Source organism: Dermacentor andersoni, chromosome 11 (assembly GCF_023375885.2).
Source record: "Dermacentor andersoni chromosome 11, qqDerAnde1_hic_scaffold, whole genome shotgun sequence".
Taxonomy (NCBI): Eukaryota; Metazoa; Arthropoda; class Arachnida; order Ixodida; family Ixodidae; genus Dermacentor; species Dermacentor andersoni.
Genome location: NC_092824.1, coordinates 70,513,292 through 70,527,248, shown reverse-complemented (window position 1 = coordinate 70,527,248; position 13,957 = coordinate 70,513,292). Strand labels below are relative to the sequence as shown.

The following is a 13,957-nucleotide window of genomic DNA, read 5'->3' as shown; positions in this document are numbered from 1 at the left end:
AACGCCCTTAAGAAGCCAAACGTTTCCGAAAATATGTACGTAAGAACTCCCATCGCTTCTCCTATAAATTCCCATAAGAAGCAAAATAAAATACCCATGTCAACTTGTAAAAGCTCCCAAAGCTCCTCATAAGAACTTCCATAGTTCTGGTGTTCAAAAGAGGAATGAAAAACTCCCAACGTTCCCCATATAGACTCCTGCAACCACTCGGGGGTTGGTGTTCAAAGGAGAATTAAAAACCTCCCATAATTCTCCATATAGACTCCTGCAACCACTCAGGGGTTGGTGTTCAAAGGAGAATTAAAAAACTCCCATAATTCCCCTTAACACCACCAAACACAAGGGTGTGAAAAAAAACTCCGTTCGAATGGAGGATATTGTCCTCCCTTAAGGGCTGAAGTTATGCAACGAGGCCAAAACTCCCTAAAAGGGTCAAACCTGTTTACAGTGTATGGACTAGGAACGACACCTATTGAAGAAAAGAAAAAAAAAAGGATCGTTCTCCGTAGTTAATCAGTATCGCCAAAGCGGACGCACTCGCCCCTTTCTTATCGCAACGCGCAAATATCATTTCAATTCGTTGACGATTGGCGCGTCTGTTCAGTTTCACTCCGCGGGATTCCCACTTACTGATAACTCTCATATCGCGTTTCACTCCAATCGGCGGTATAAAACTTTTTTCCCGCTGTTTATTGGTGTCTGTGCGGGGTATAGCAATTTGGAAAATATCGACGTTATTTGCGGTTCACCCGGTCGGCGAACCGAAAGACGCAGACGCAGAGGCGCGCGGTGTCAAGGCGCTTAAGCGAAGAAAAAGAAAGAAAGAAAGAAAGAAAGAAAGAAAGAAAGAAAGAAAGGAAGAAAGGAAGAAAGAAAGAAAGAAAGAAAGAAGAAAAGAAAGGAAGAAAGAAAGAAAGAAGGAAAGAAAGAAAGTGAACGCGACAAAGAACGGCACGATCAATTTTGCGGCCGAGGCTGTGGGAAACGACACTGCCTCAGTCGTCGTTTCGCTTTTCGAATTCGTGTCTGCTTTTAACGACTTTCCGAATGAGAGCTTTGGCTTCGCGGACTTCCAACAAAACTTGTCGCGTGGGGTTAAACTTCTTTTTCTCTCTTTCTCTCCAAAAGCATCGACGAAAACAGAGACAGCGAATATCGCTTCACATCGATTCTTGCGGCGAAAGTTACGAGCACAATACACATATACGTATTTCTCGAGCGATGCCTCTCACTTTCCGGCTCACTTTTTGCTTTACTTGAAAGAAGCGAGTGTTTTACATCAAATGCATTGGCGCCTGTTCGTGAAAGGAATGAAATTCGCTTTCGGTAAATACGATTCATTCAGTATTACGCGTAGAATTAGGCCTGCCCGCTTTGCTAAGCTTTTTCTCTCGCGCATATGTTGCAATGATTTTTTTTTTTGTCCGGCGATGTCGCAGAACTCGTCAGCGATTTCACAGAATGTGATCGAAGCACCAAGCAATGACGACAGCAGCAATTAAAGAACAAGAAAAATGAGTTTGTAAGTAACATAGGAGATATTTGGAAGCGCGCCTGTGGGTTTCCTGCTGCGCGTGAGAGAAGGCAATGCCCTTTTCCATGCAACGCATTTAAAATATGAGAACTGGAAGAGCTAAGCGAATGATTGAGAAAGCGCGAGAGAGTGCGTAAGAAAGAGCGAGGCCGGATTAGTCGTGAACACCAGAAAGCCGTAACACTATTACGCATAAAAAAAAATTACTCGCTCTGTGCCTCGTTACGAGGCACAGAACAAATCAATGAAGACAAGTGGCTCTCCGCTATCAAGAGCCCCGATGCCGGGGCGCAACTATGGGCTGTCCAGAGGGCCCACGATGCGGCGGTCGGGCAAGGCCTGACTGTCCCAACGTGGGAGCGGCCCGCAGCGCGCTGAGTCGCGTACCTCAGGACCTTATTAAAGTTTTGCATCCATCCATCCATCGCTCACTTTTACGTCTGGCCATTCGTACCGCAAAAACAAACAGAAAATGTAATCGAAATGTCAACTGACCAGAAATTGAACAGTGGGGTAAATTATGATTTCTCAATTGCTTACCTTAACTATCGACAACTGAAAACTTGCTCTAGCTCATCAAAAACGCTCATGCGGATTTTGCGTTATGCTTCCCGCACTTTAACTCGGAATTTTGAGGTATCAGACTCGGCATAGCAAAAAGTGATACGTTAGGTCTTGTGTAAATTTAGTGACTTCTAGGTGGGTTAAAATGTAGAAAAAAGAAGAACTGTGCACTTATATACTGTTTTCACAATGTAGAGTCACTAGCCCCCACCCCCCCACTTGCATCATATGCCATAATGCGTAAGCTCGGCGTCTCCCCAGCACCCACCGGTAATGGCGTCAAGTACTTAACTGAAACATCTGGACCTTAAAGACGCGACCTTGCCGCGAAAATTTGGGTGAAAAATCAAGCAGCGGCATGGAGGAGAGCCTTTATAAGTGTTTTTAGGGGAAAACGCAAGTCGGCGTATTCTAGTAGTAAAGCTGTACTTCTTGTAAACAAGAATGCAGTGATGATTCAGCGGTGAATGTGGGAGAAATGCGACAGAATTACGTTGCACCCCTTCAACGTCCCGGGTCTATGACTTAATACGCGCTCAGGAAATTGCAAATTGTCGTTCCCGACTCACTCGCCACAAGTCTCGCCTCTTCGAGGAGCGGAGTGCTGATGGTGGTCCATATGATATATATATATATATATATATATATATATATATATATATATATATATATAACATGTGACTGACTGCGTACATTTCACACACATACATAGTTTTCTACTTTCACACTCCTAATGCTAACGCATTAAAAGCTCCCATTTTACCTATCAGACTTTCATTTCCAACTATTAATCGAGGGTCCTTCAGGAGAAAAGCTTTTGCAAACAGCTCGAAAGTGCCTGAAGGCCCTTCATGACAGCAGAAGAGTCAGCGCAGAGGAAAAGAACATATGATGGTGTGCACTCTTTATAAGCAAACCGGTTAGGCAAAACTGGTTAACCTCCCTGCCTTCCTTCTCCACTTTTTCCTTCCTTCCTTATAAGCAATCGAACGTTTTTTGCTTATGTTGCGTTGACAAAACAGCGCAATTACACAAAGTTATAAAGTGGTGAGAGAAAAGCATTACACATTACCACTTCATACCACGACGATACAAACGACAGACGCATGACAGAATGCCAGAGAATTGTTCGACTACACAGCATCACTGAGAATCCATCCACAAGTTCTCACGTAATGGCTCACGCGAAGAACAGCACAAAACAAAACACTGTTTAGCTTTCATTGTCAAAAATGCTGCCGCAACTAATTCCGTGTAAAAGCGGCAATATCAATGTGTTTATTTTCATACTTACGAAAGAAGTGAAAGTACATAACAGGTTAACGATTGCACCACATAATTAGTACACGCCTACCTGACACCTACCACCTATCCTGGCTGCGGGTAGGCGCGTCGCGTAGCACTATTATAGCACTAAAAGCTACGCTGACGTATAAGCACTGTAATGTACGCGCACCGTAGCTCAGAGGCCAAGGCCCGTACACTAAAAAAAATAATAATAATAAATGTTTACACTCTTCAGGGGCCTATCTATCCCTATCCCTGTCTAGCTTGCTTGCATGTCCTTTCTTGAAAGATCTGCGCTCGCTACATTCCTGTCGAGAATGATATACGTCACGTTAATAACGTGCATGCGGTTCGAGACGTGGAAGTACCAGGCGTGCAGCGTTAACGAAAGGAAAGGCAAGTAAAAGGACACGTTACTGGACCAGCTAGTGCTGATTTAATGACATGCCGTAGCGCAGGGGAACAAGCACAGAGGCCTACAGAGTACGTGTGACTTGTTTCGTGTGTATCCTTTGTAGTTTCGCTTCCTCGCGCTAATATATGTCATTAAAGTATAGCGAGAGAGATAGATGACGATTACTGTTTAGGGACAAGCTAAGCTCCAAGGGATGCATGCTTATTTTCTGAGAGTGTATAATCTTCCAAGCGTCTATGGCTCCTGCGTTTTACAGCACTGATTCTGCAGTCAAACAGTCGGATAATTTTGTTCTTCGTAGCAGTTATTTGTAGGTAAGAAATAGCAAATACGAAAGAAGGAATGCAGGGACGGAACACCGACTCACAGGGCAGCAGCTTCTTGTAGGTGTTCTTGTTGTCGTTGTCGGGCTTGCTGGCATGTCTCATGCAGTGCGATTCACCCTTGGTCGCAAGCTGGAAGGAGAAGAAACAAGAAAAGACGCACATTAGGTATAAACAGAATTTAAAAAAAAAAAAGATATATCAAGCTAGTTTGAGGAATTTCTGCGGCTTTAAACTTATCTACTGTGGCAGCAACTGGTTCTTAAAGGGACACTAAAGTGAAGAATGATTTCTTCTGCATCAGTAAATTACCTTTCTACAACACCAAAAACACCACTCTTACAACGATAAGACGTTTGGTAAGCCAGAAAAAGCGCAAGAACGAAATGGGGGTGGCGACGCCTACTCAAGTTCCCGCACCTGGTGTCTGTGACGTCATGGATTTTTACGGCATCTTCTAGGGCCTACTAATTATGTATAGCGGTACAGATTGACTACATTGTGTTCTAAAGGAACCAAATATTAAACATGGCAAGTTTCGGGAACCTTTACTCAGCCAACGCGACCAGAATGCGAAAACATACTTTGGAATCCCTGACGTCCCGTTGACGTACCGGCGCTGGGCTTTCGGCGCGAAATTCAAATACTGATACTTGGACTTTCATTTTCTCGTCTAATAATCAAACTATCTTTTTGAAATGACTGCCTGCAGAGTTCTTAAACAATGCTTCATTAGTTTAAACTGATTTATTGTTTCCCTTTAGTGTCCCTTTAAGAGCGGACATCGCCAGCTTCAGTTCTCTCTAACATGGCGGCCACGACGTGTCTCCGGCACCCGCAAACACTTCCGGCGCATGCAGTTCGCAAAAGCATAGCCTCCGAGCCATGTTTCTGTTACTGGGGGGCAACCGTCGGGGGGCATAAATGTGGACACCCCCTATTACGTGTAGCTTAGTGTTCACACATACTGATTGTAAAATAATCATATCTGGACAAAAATACTAGTTAACAAGTTCGTGGCCAACCACAGAATACAAGCTAAGAAATAGAAAATATTGCGCTTAAACATGGCAGTGCAGTGACACATCACTCTAAAGAAAAGGCAGACCAGAAGCGAGGAGGAATAAACGCATGCTTCACGATTTCAGAGATACTAAAAAACTGTACATCTCATGCGCAATATAGCGCAAGAGTACAGCCGAAACGTAGATAAGGTTTGCAGTAAGGCAAAGCGCTTGCGGTGAAGATTAATTATGAGTCTATTTCAGTTGCAACAATAATCTGCTTCTCTTTTTTACTTCCGATCGAGCAGACTTACGCGTAAGTAACTATATGTAATTAACGATTGTTATCAATTAGGTTTCTGAAAAAAGTCGCTGCTTCGTCCGAAAGGCGAAGTGTCGATTGCGACAGCAAATTAGTGGACAGCTTTACGAAGTAAGGACAGTAGTTTTTATAGGCCGCATGAACTTGTAAACATAGGCATACTAAATAAATTATGAAGCATGGTGCCACGCACGCACAATCCAACATGAACGCATCTCACTCGATGACCGCGGGAACTCGCTGTCAGAACGCTGCAGTGAGGAAACGCGGCAGCAGCAGCGAGCGAATTGTAGTCTAGCCAACCGATAATGTTGGATGATTTCCTGATACGTTGCCATACGGTCACGCATCGACGGTCCCGTCATCTCTGTCTCGATATGCTCAACTCCAGGCGGTAGTGGGCCACGGGCTAGGGAGGCGAAAGCTCGATCCCCGACGTGCGCGGTCTCGTTGCCGGGGAGCGAGGAGTGGGCCAAAGCCCAGACAATTTGGACGTTGCCGCGGTTAGAGTTATGATTGAGGGTTGAATTGACGATTGGGGCAAATGTGTCCCCGAGAGAAATTTCGAATGGCGGATTTGGAGTTTCTAAAGATGTAAGTATTGGTGGCGGGAGCTATGGCTTAAGGCAATAGCTGGTTCCTCCACCTCTTCCGAGTTAGATAGTTTTTAGCGATCCTCCCGACGTAATCAGGCCTTCGTAGTTGACGACGGACATCGAGAACGCAGGCACAACCATTTGGAGGGAGTGGCCAAAAACGTCCACATAACTATAGTGTCACACTCCGAGTTTGCACAAGCGCAATCGATCAAGTTGTCCATTGGGGCACGTGCCCAGTGGTACAAGTTGGCATACATACACGGATATACGACATCCATACCTCAAGGTGAGTAAGTTTCCAAAGAATGCCAATCATATCAGAACGGAAAGCGGGAATTAGAAAATCGGAATTTACAAAAGCAACCTGTTAAGAGTTCGGCCTTCACCTCCAAAGCTAGGTCCTTCGCTTGAAACACGACTTAGATAACACTTGCCAGCTTCAAGTATTCGTAAATGCTCATTTGTCACTTCCCACTGAAACATACTAAGACTAATGCTGTTTAGAAGAAGTTTGTTTACACTGCGTACAAGAAATAATAAAACTAATCATATGCACAAAGCTGTGCACACAGATAACACACAGTATACAGTATAAAAGAGACAATCTGCAGGTACGTATATCAAGAACTTTGTATATAACACCGCAAAAGGAAACTGGAGAGGGAAACCAGAAATATATTCGAAATTGGCGAAATTGGCTATTATGACCAGTCCGGGCGAAAGACTAAATGAACTCACCCGTTTTGAAGGAAAACAAGCGGGCACGAACACTGACGCTGAAACTGATGACAAGGAAATTTATTGACCCGTAGGCACGCTTACAACTGTTGTATGAAAGAAAAGTACAATATAAAGTACATCACATGTAATGCATCATACTTGATGTAAACAAAACAGATTAACAAATAAAATAATAAATGGTGTCTACTTGACACTGGCTTTGCCGCACACAACTACAACAACAACAACAACAAAACTAATTACCGCATCCACGCAAAAGCATTATTGTCGGCCTCGAATTTATGAAAGGTACCCGGGGCACATACAGATACAGTCTGAACTCAGGCAACAGAATTGAGCATTATTCTGGCTGTAGAAAGACTTTGCCACGGGAGACAGTTATGTACCGCGTAGACCAGCGGCGAAGAAACTCGGCTTCACCGAGTTTGAACAACTGTTCTTCAAGATGACCCCATATTATCACCCGTAGTTTCCGCATTCTGGGGTACATTGCTCTATTTGACTACCGAGATCGTTCTGCGATGTTACGGAAGCACCACAAAATGTAGCTAGCGCTGTAGTAGACGAGACTCGCAAACCGATCTCGGCGCAGTGGTGGCCGCACGATGGATATTCCGAACATTCTTGCAACTAGCTTCCAGAAGGTGCGTGCTACAACGCAGTCCTTTACTACATGCGCGTTGGTCTCTGTTTGTGCGCAATATATGCATTTATCATTCGGTACCATATGCCAGCGTTCAAGCCTGTCTCTTGTAGGTAGAATGCCCCACTGATATTGCCAATGAAAATCCTTCACTTGAGAGGGCAAATCAGGAGAAAGCACAGCTTTCCATGTTTGTGTAGTAGCTGTCCGTGGAGGTACAGCTGTCTCACACAACATTTCACAAAGCCTGGAAACTGGTGTCGCACGCCACTTTGTAATTCTTAGTTGTACAAGCTGGCTTTGCAAGCGCGCAGCCGCCGCATGCTGCGGTGCTGGCGTTACCGCCGTCGGAAGCAAGTTGCCTGTACTCTGCGGCATAAGCGTTCGACGGTAATGGCCCAGCCAATAAAGGAGCAGTGGCCTACCAGGGTACTCATCATCATCAAGTAGATCACATGTAGTCTTAGTGCACAACAGCCTACTGAATGTAACTATGCACGGCAAGCTCCATCCTCCGCTGGATTTTGGCAGACGCAAAAATTGCTGCGCTACGTATTGCGACTTGTTTAGCCAGAACCATGAGAAAATAAGTGAGTTTACTACTCGTACTGTTGGTGACGGCGGGAGAGCTACCCTTGCAGCAAACCACAGTTTACTGCACAATACGTTCTTAATGAAGAAAGCCCTTTCTGCCAGCGGCAGTGGCGACGCAGTCACTGCTTCTGACTGCTCTTTAATGGAGCTAACAATGTCTCGCCACGTGTGAGGTGAAACACCACTTGTACAAAATTTGATACCTAGTATTTGCATATGCTCGGTCTGTTTAATGTCCCCTGGTAGCGTTATTTCGGCGCGACCTAAAGTTAATGCTTCACATTTCCTCATATTTATTTTGCCCCCTGACATTGAAGCATATTGATTATAAATACGAAATACCTCTACAAGACTGTCCCCATCCCGCAAAAACAGAGTGACGTCATCCGCATACGCTGATACTTTTATGCACCGGATCCCGGCATAGGAAGACCTCTTATGAGCGGGCTCTCGCTAAACCGCCTTAACAACGGATCAATCGCAAGCACAAACAATATGGGTGACAAAGGACAACCCTGCCGCACTCCCCTTGTCAGATCAAATCTAGGTGTTAAAATGCTGTTAAGCAGCAGCTCAGCTGTTGTTCGCGAATACAACATCCGCAGGATGCCTACAAACTCTTCAGGGAAGTTATAGCATCGTAAAACCTCAAATAAGTACTGGTGTTCTAAGCGGTCAAACGCTTTGGCTTGGTCCAAGCTTACTAATACTCCTGAAGCTTCACGCGCTGTTGTGTATTGTATGATATCACGTGTTAAGTTGAGAGACGAAAATATACTCCGACCCGGCACGGAACATGTTTGATGTACACTGACTATTTTCGGCAATAATATCTTCATGCGATTTACAAGAAGGGTTGTCAATATTTTATAGTCTGTGTTGAGCAGCGTTATAGGCCTCCAGGATGAGGGTTCTGCAAGGTTGGAGTCTGGCTTTGGCAAGAGCATTACGCGGCCCCGATTAAACGATTTAGGAATACCTTCCCGTGCAAGAATGCCGTTAAGGAGCGACACTAAGGCAGTGCCTACTTCCTCCCAGCAAGATCGGTAAAATTCGACTGGTAAGCCATCTGGACCGGGTGTTGATCCGCTGTTCATCGATCGTACAACATCAAAAACTTCTTGCAGATTTGTTGGAGACAATAAATTCTGGCCTTCTGTATCTTCTACTTGAGGTAGGTTAGCGCAAAAGTCTGAAATTTCTTCACTCAATAGCTCTGCATTATAAACCTTTTCCGATGAAAATGCGTCTGAGAACCAGTTCCAAAAAATTCGTTCGATATCTCGCCTCGCACTGCTCTCTGTGCCATCTTCTATTATAACCCTTTCAATGAAAGAGCTGCCATTCTGCCTCCTGCTGGACGCACGAGCCAGCCGCAGTACCTCAGGGTCGGTAAATGGCCTGTTGGTCATCCACGCCTTTGCAGAAGTGCGAGAGTACCAGCTCATAAGTCTATGGTAGCGTTCACGCTGATGATCTAGGTATTCGCGCATTAACTGTGTTTGGGAGTTACCGTCTCGTACTATTCTTATCCTTCTCAGGCACTCACAAAGCTGTTCGGTCTCTTTTCTTTTTCTTTTCCTGCTAGCTGCTATGCATACTGACCTCCACCTTTCCTTTAAAGTATCCCACGCTTCGATATTGCATTCATACTCGCAAACTGTTGTAGCTACTGACGCTTTTAGTTCGGTTAGAGTCGCCTGGTTGCGCAAAGAAGCAATGTCTAGTCTCCACATGTCAGTGCGTTCACCTGGCCTTCCTTCGAGGTTCAATATGACAGCGAAAGGGCGATGATCTGAAATGTACCCGGCGTCCGCGGGGAGATCGAGGATGCTGCACTGGACAATTTGCGTTGTTAATTCAGGGGGAAAATACATTCGATCTAGACGACATTGCGATTGCCTTTGCTGCCATGTGGCGCCAAAACTTCCGCCATGCATATGGACCCAGGCATCCGATAAATTGTATTCTTTCACTATACGAGATAATTCAGTTGCCTGCGTATTGGAAGCGTATTGTCGTGGCCCTCGTGAGTCGCGCATGGTGTCGAGCATACAGTTAAAATCGCCAACGATAAAGAATGGGTGGTTGTCTAACAAAAAAGGGGAGAGTCTCGCAAAGAAGTCATTGCGGTCTGACCATACGGCGGGTCCATAGACATTCAATGCCCGAACTTTCCTCTCACCCCAGAAAAAATCAAAAGCTATTAGTCAAAAAGGCGGTGACTTCCATGTAGAAGCACCCTACGAAAAACCACCACTCCTACACCCCGACATCTCCCGGGGCTATATGAAAAATAAGCTTTAACAGAAAATTCATCGCAAAATCTTTTAACATCCTGCTTGTTTCTCAAGTTACACTCCTGAAGAAACAGGAGGTCGACTTTTTTCTCGCGAGCGAAATGAATTACTTCCCTCTGCTTACCTATGCTACGAAATCCTTGTACGTTAAGTGTTCAACAGGAGATAAACCGTACTCAAGCCGACCGATGACATACTCCAATGTTTAACTCTTTCGTTCTAACAACAACAGTGGCGCAAACATTTCTGCACCTTTTTCTAAGGCTGCTTCTGTATGCTACAAAATATTTCTTGGTCACAGTAAGCCGCCAAATTACAATTCACAAGGAGCACCGAATCTTATATCAAATTATTGAACACAATGAAGCAGTGTGCTTATTGTGAAAACGATATCGCTGCTAGCCATCTCAGAATGTAGGGGGCGACAAAAAAAAAATCTTGGGCAGAAACTCCCTGTTGGGGAATTGTCATATAGTGCGTAGCATTTTTTTTTTCTGCAGTCATTACTTATGAAGCCTATACACTAACTTTGAAACCAAGACTGTCGTAATTTAAGAGATAAGCAACTCCAAAGAATACCACGCCCCCTATGACTATCTCCCCAGTTAACTCATTTTTATTACAAATCGTTTGTTTCGTTAATGAAAGAAGTTGCTGCAGTGTTTGTTTTTTTTTGCATAATTTGCTCGTAGACACGCTCACCTTCGTTCCAACCCGTCCTGTTCAGAAGCTTCTAGTTGCTGCAGACGCAACTCTGATTCCTTGCGTTTTGAGCGCGTTCCTTGTCCGTGCAAGCTTCTCTCGCCTACGTTCTAAATGCGCCTCGGTAAGGCCAAACGGAAACATGCCGAGCGCCTCAACGCGCTCGTTTGCAAGCGAGAAATTCATAAGGGTGTATTATGCCGCTTTTCGATGCATACGTCGGTGCCTATCTTTACCACCTTTATAAAGTGGAACCAACGTTTCCCCCCAAAAGTATCAACGCTGCCTCTTCGGTGCGTGGCTGTCACTGTGCCCGCCATTCTGTGACTATGCGCAACTGGTGAATGTTTTATCGAGTTGCATGCTACTGCAATAAGTACCATAAAGAAATCCCAAAAGAAATGTGGCCGTGGCGCAATGGTTTCAATATTGGGCTTTTATACTAGACGTCGTGTGTTCGAATCCTGCCATCAGAATATTTTATTGGTGTTTAATAATTTATAAAACAGTACTCTGTTTGGACTGAGGAGATTACAAAGCCACGAAACCGCTTCGAAGCCAGGACGACGAAGTTTGGGCAAATTTACGTCTGGCTGGCTGACGGAATATCGCGTCGGAGGTTGGTGCGCCCCCAAGTAGGTGGCGGTAAGCGTACTGCAGTTTGCGTTTACACATAAATTCACCTATTGAAGCCTAGATGGCGGTACGGACATTTCGTGGCACGAAACGGAAGGACGAATGGAGCGCACCCCGAGCGCCTATAGCCAAAGAATACTACGCATAAAAAAAAAAAAAGATTCCGGCAGAACCTATGTCACGATCAATGTCGTTGTTAACGCGATTGCCACTCAAGCAATGAAAAGGCCCACCCTGTAGCCAAACTGTTGACTCCTGTGTAGCCGAACTCTTGAATTTTCTGTTACAGGAATTTTCTTCACATCTCTGCAGCTCAACTCTTCTCCCTCAATGCACGGTCAGGTCGAATTCTGCTCGCTTCACAACACATACCTTCACTCTCAGCACGTCTTGATATTCTGCTTATCTATCCGGGCACACACCCATTCTGGAAGATTGGCCGAGAATGCTCACATGCCTTGTGTCACGTGCACAGTTGCACATAGCCAACGGATAAAGTTGTCTACTCGGGCACACATCCCATGGCAGATGTCCAGTTATGCACATCCAATGACCCAAGTTGTCTATACCAAAGTCGCCTGCACATAATTGGTCGCCGTAACTCAGCTAATTTCAGAAGTAGCGATTGAAGTGGGATGTAAGGCATCAAACAATCGGTAGGTAAGCTCTCCCCAACTAACAAAGGACCTAATAAAGGAAAGATAGCGAAGCAAATGGCCAGAGGGGATTACCGACCTGCGGAATGTTTCAAAGAAAGTGTAAATCGCAGTGTACACGGTACCAGAGTTTGAAAGGAAGGGGTATGCAATTGAAGTGCAGTACTTGCAGTGAACACGAAAATTGGGATGCTAGCTGCGGATAACATCGTAATGTTTAACAACAATGGGGACGAAGTGCAACAAATGATTGGACCTTAACTGCGAGAGTTTAAGACTAGAGTTGAAGAATAAGTATGCGAAAGATAATGTTCAATAACCTGACAAGAGAACAAGAATTCATGATCGCCAGACAGCCTCTGGAGTCTGTGCAGGAGTACGTTTATATAGGTCAATTCTCACAGGGGACTCCGATCATAAGAAGGAAATTCGCAGAATAATCAAAATGGGTTGGGGTGCATAGGGTAAGCATTGCAAAATCCTGAGTGGGAGCTTACCACTGTCGTTGAAAAGGAAAGCGTACAATTATTGAATTATACCGGCGCTAACATATGGGGCAGAAACTTGGAGGTTAACAAAGAAGGTCGAAAACAAGTGAAGGTGAAACGAAAAATGTTAAGCGTAACGTTAGGAGACATGAAGAGAGAAGTTTGGGTCAGAGAACAAATGGGGACAGCTGATATTGCAGCTAACATTAAGAGTTAAAAATGGAGCTGGGCCAACCATGTAATGCATCGGGCAGATGATAAGCGGTGGACAATTAGGTTAACAAAATGGGTACCGAGGGAAGGGAAGCGCAGTTGAAAACGGCACAAAATTAGGAGGTTTGGTGAAATTCAGAAATTTGCAGTAGCAAGTCGGGATTAGCTAACGCAAGACACGGGTAATTACAGATAGCTGGGAAAAGCCTTCGTTTTGCAGTTAACATAAAACTGCGCTGATGATGATGATAAATAGGTGGCCCAAGTTGTCTGTTCCTGCACGCACACAATTACCAAAGTTCGCGTTAATGCGGTTAGAAACGGACATTATACCGAATAGGGCGTGAAGTTCCCACAATATGCTAATTGAAATAATGAACAGCTTTAGCTTGTAATAAGCGTATTACCGTTGGCGAAATACGGCTTTACCGAAGTGGCGTATGGCAGCAGCTAACGTAGGTAGCGTCATCTGGCGACGCAGGGTCTAGCAAGAGAGCACACAAAGCTAATACTTCAGTGGCCTATTATACCTATATACTTCCGATGTAAAACGTTGTGGCGGCGCAATCGGTAACTTTTAGCCCTTTTATAATTTTCATTCGACGGGAACACTCACGCGACAGCAATATTTCAAACGCATTTTAGCTCGACAAATCGTCGCTTCCAGCTTTGTTACTGCCGTCCACGGCTCCGGTAGCCCGGTACTTTGTAAACGTTAACAAGTTTACGGACACGCTAAAACTTTTTAATGATGAGGACGACGTAGCGGGGAGGACGGTCAGACGGGTGTAGCATACGAAGTTTCGAGTAATGCGCTGCGTAAAGTTAGCATAGCGCATTTATTCTAGCCAGCATTGCAGAAAGACTAGTTTGACTTCTAAGACGACCGCCTCGAGTTCCACTAGCGGAACGCGTTTGGAAAACATCTGTGCGACT

The 13,957-nt window shown here is 44.8% G+C and overlaps 1 protein-coding gene across 2 annotated transcripts in view; it reads right to left on the bottom strand.

Annotated features, from left to right (window-relative positions):
* The window catches only part of Ptp36E (protein tyrosine phosphatase 36E), a 232,760-nt gene that overhangs the window by 68,106 nt on the left and 150,697 nt on the right, over positions 1–13,957 (bottom strand). For both annotated transcript variants that reach the window (XM_072285567.1, XM_050167285.3), the window contains exon 4: positions 4,168–4,255. In XM_072285567.1, the coding sequence (XP_072141668.1) occupies positions 4,168–4,255 (88 nt within the window). The remainder of the gene's footprint in view (positions 1–4,167; positions 4,256–13,957) is intronic.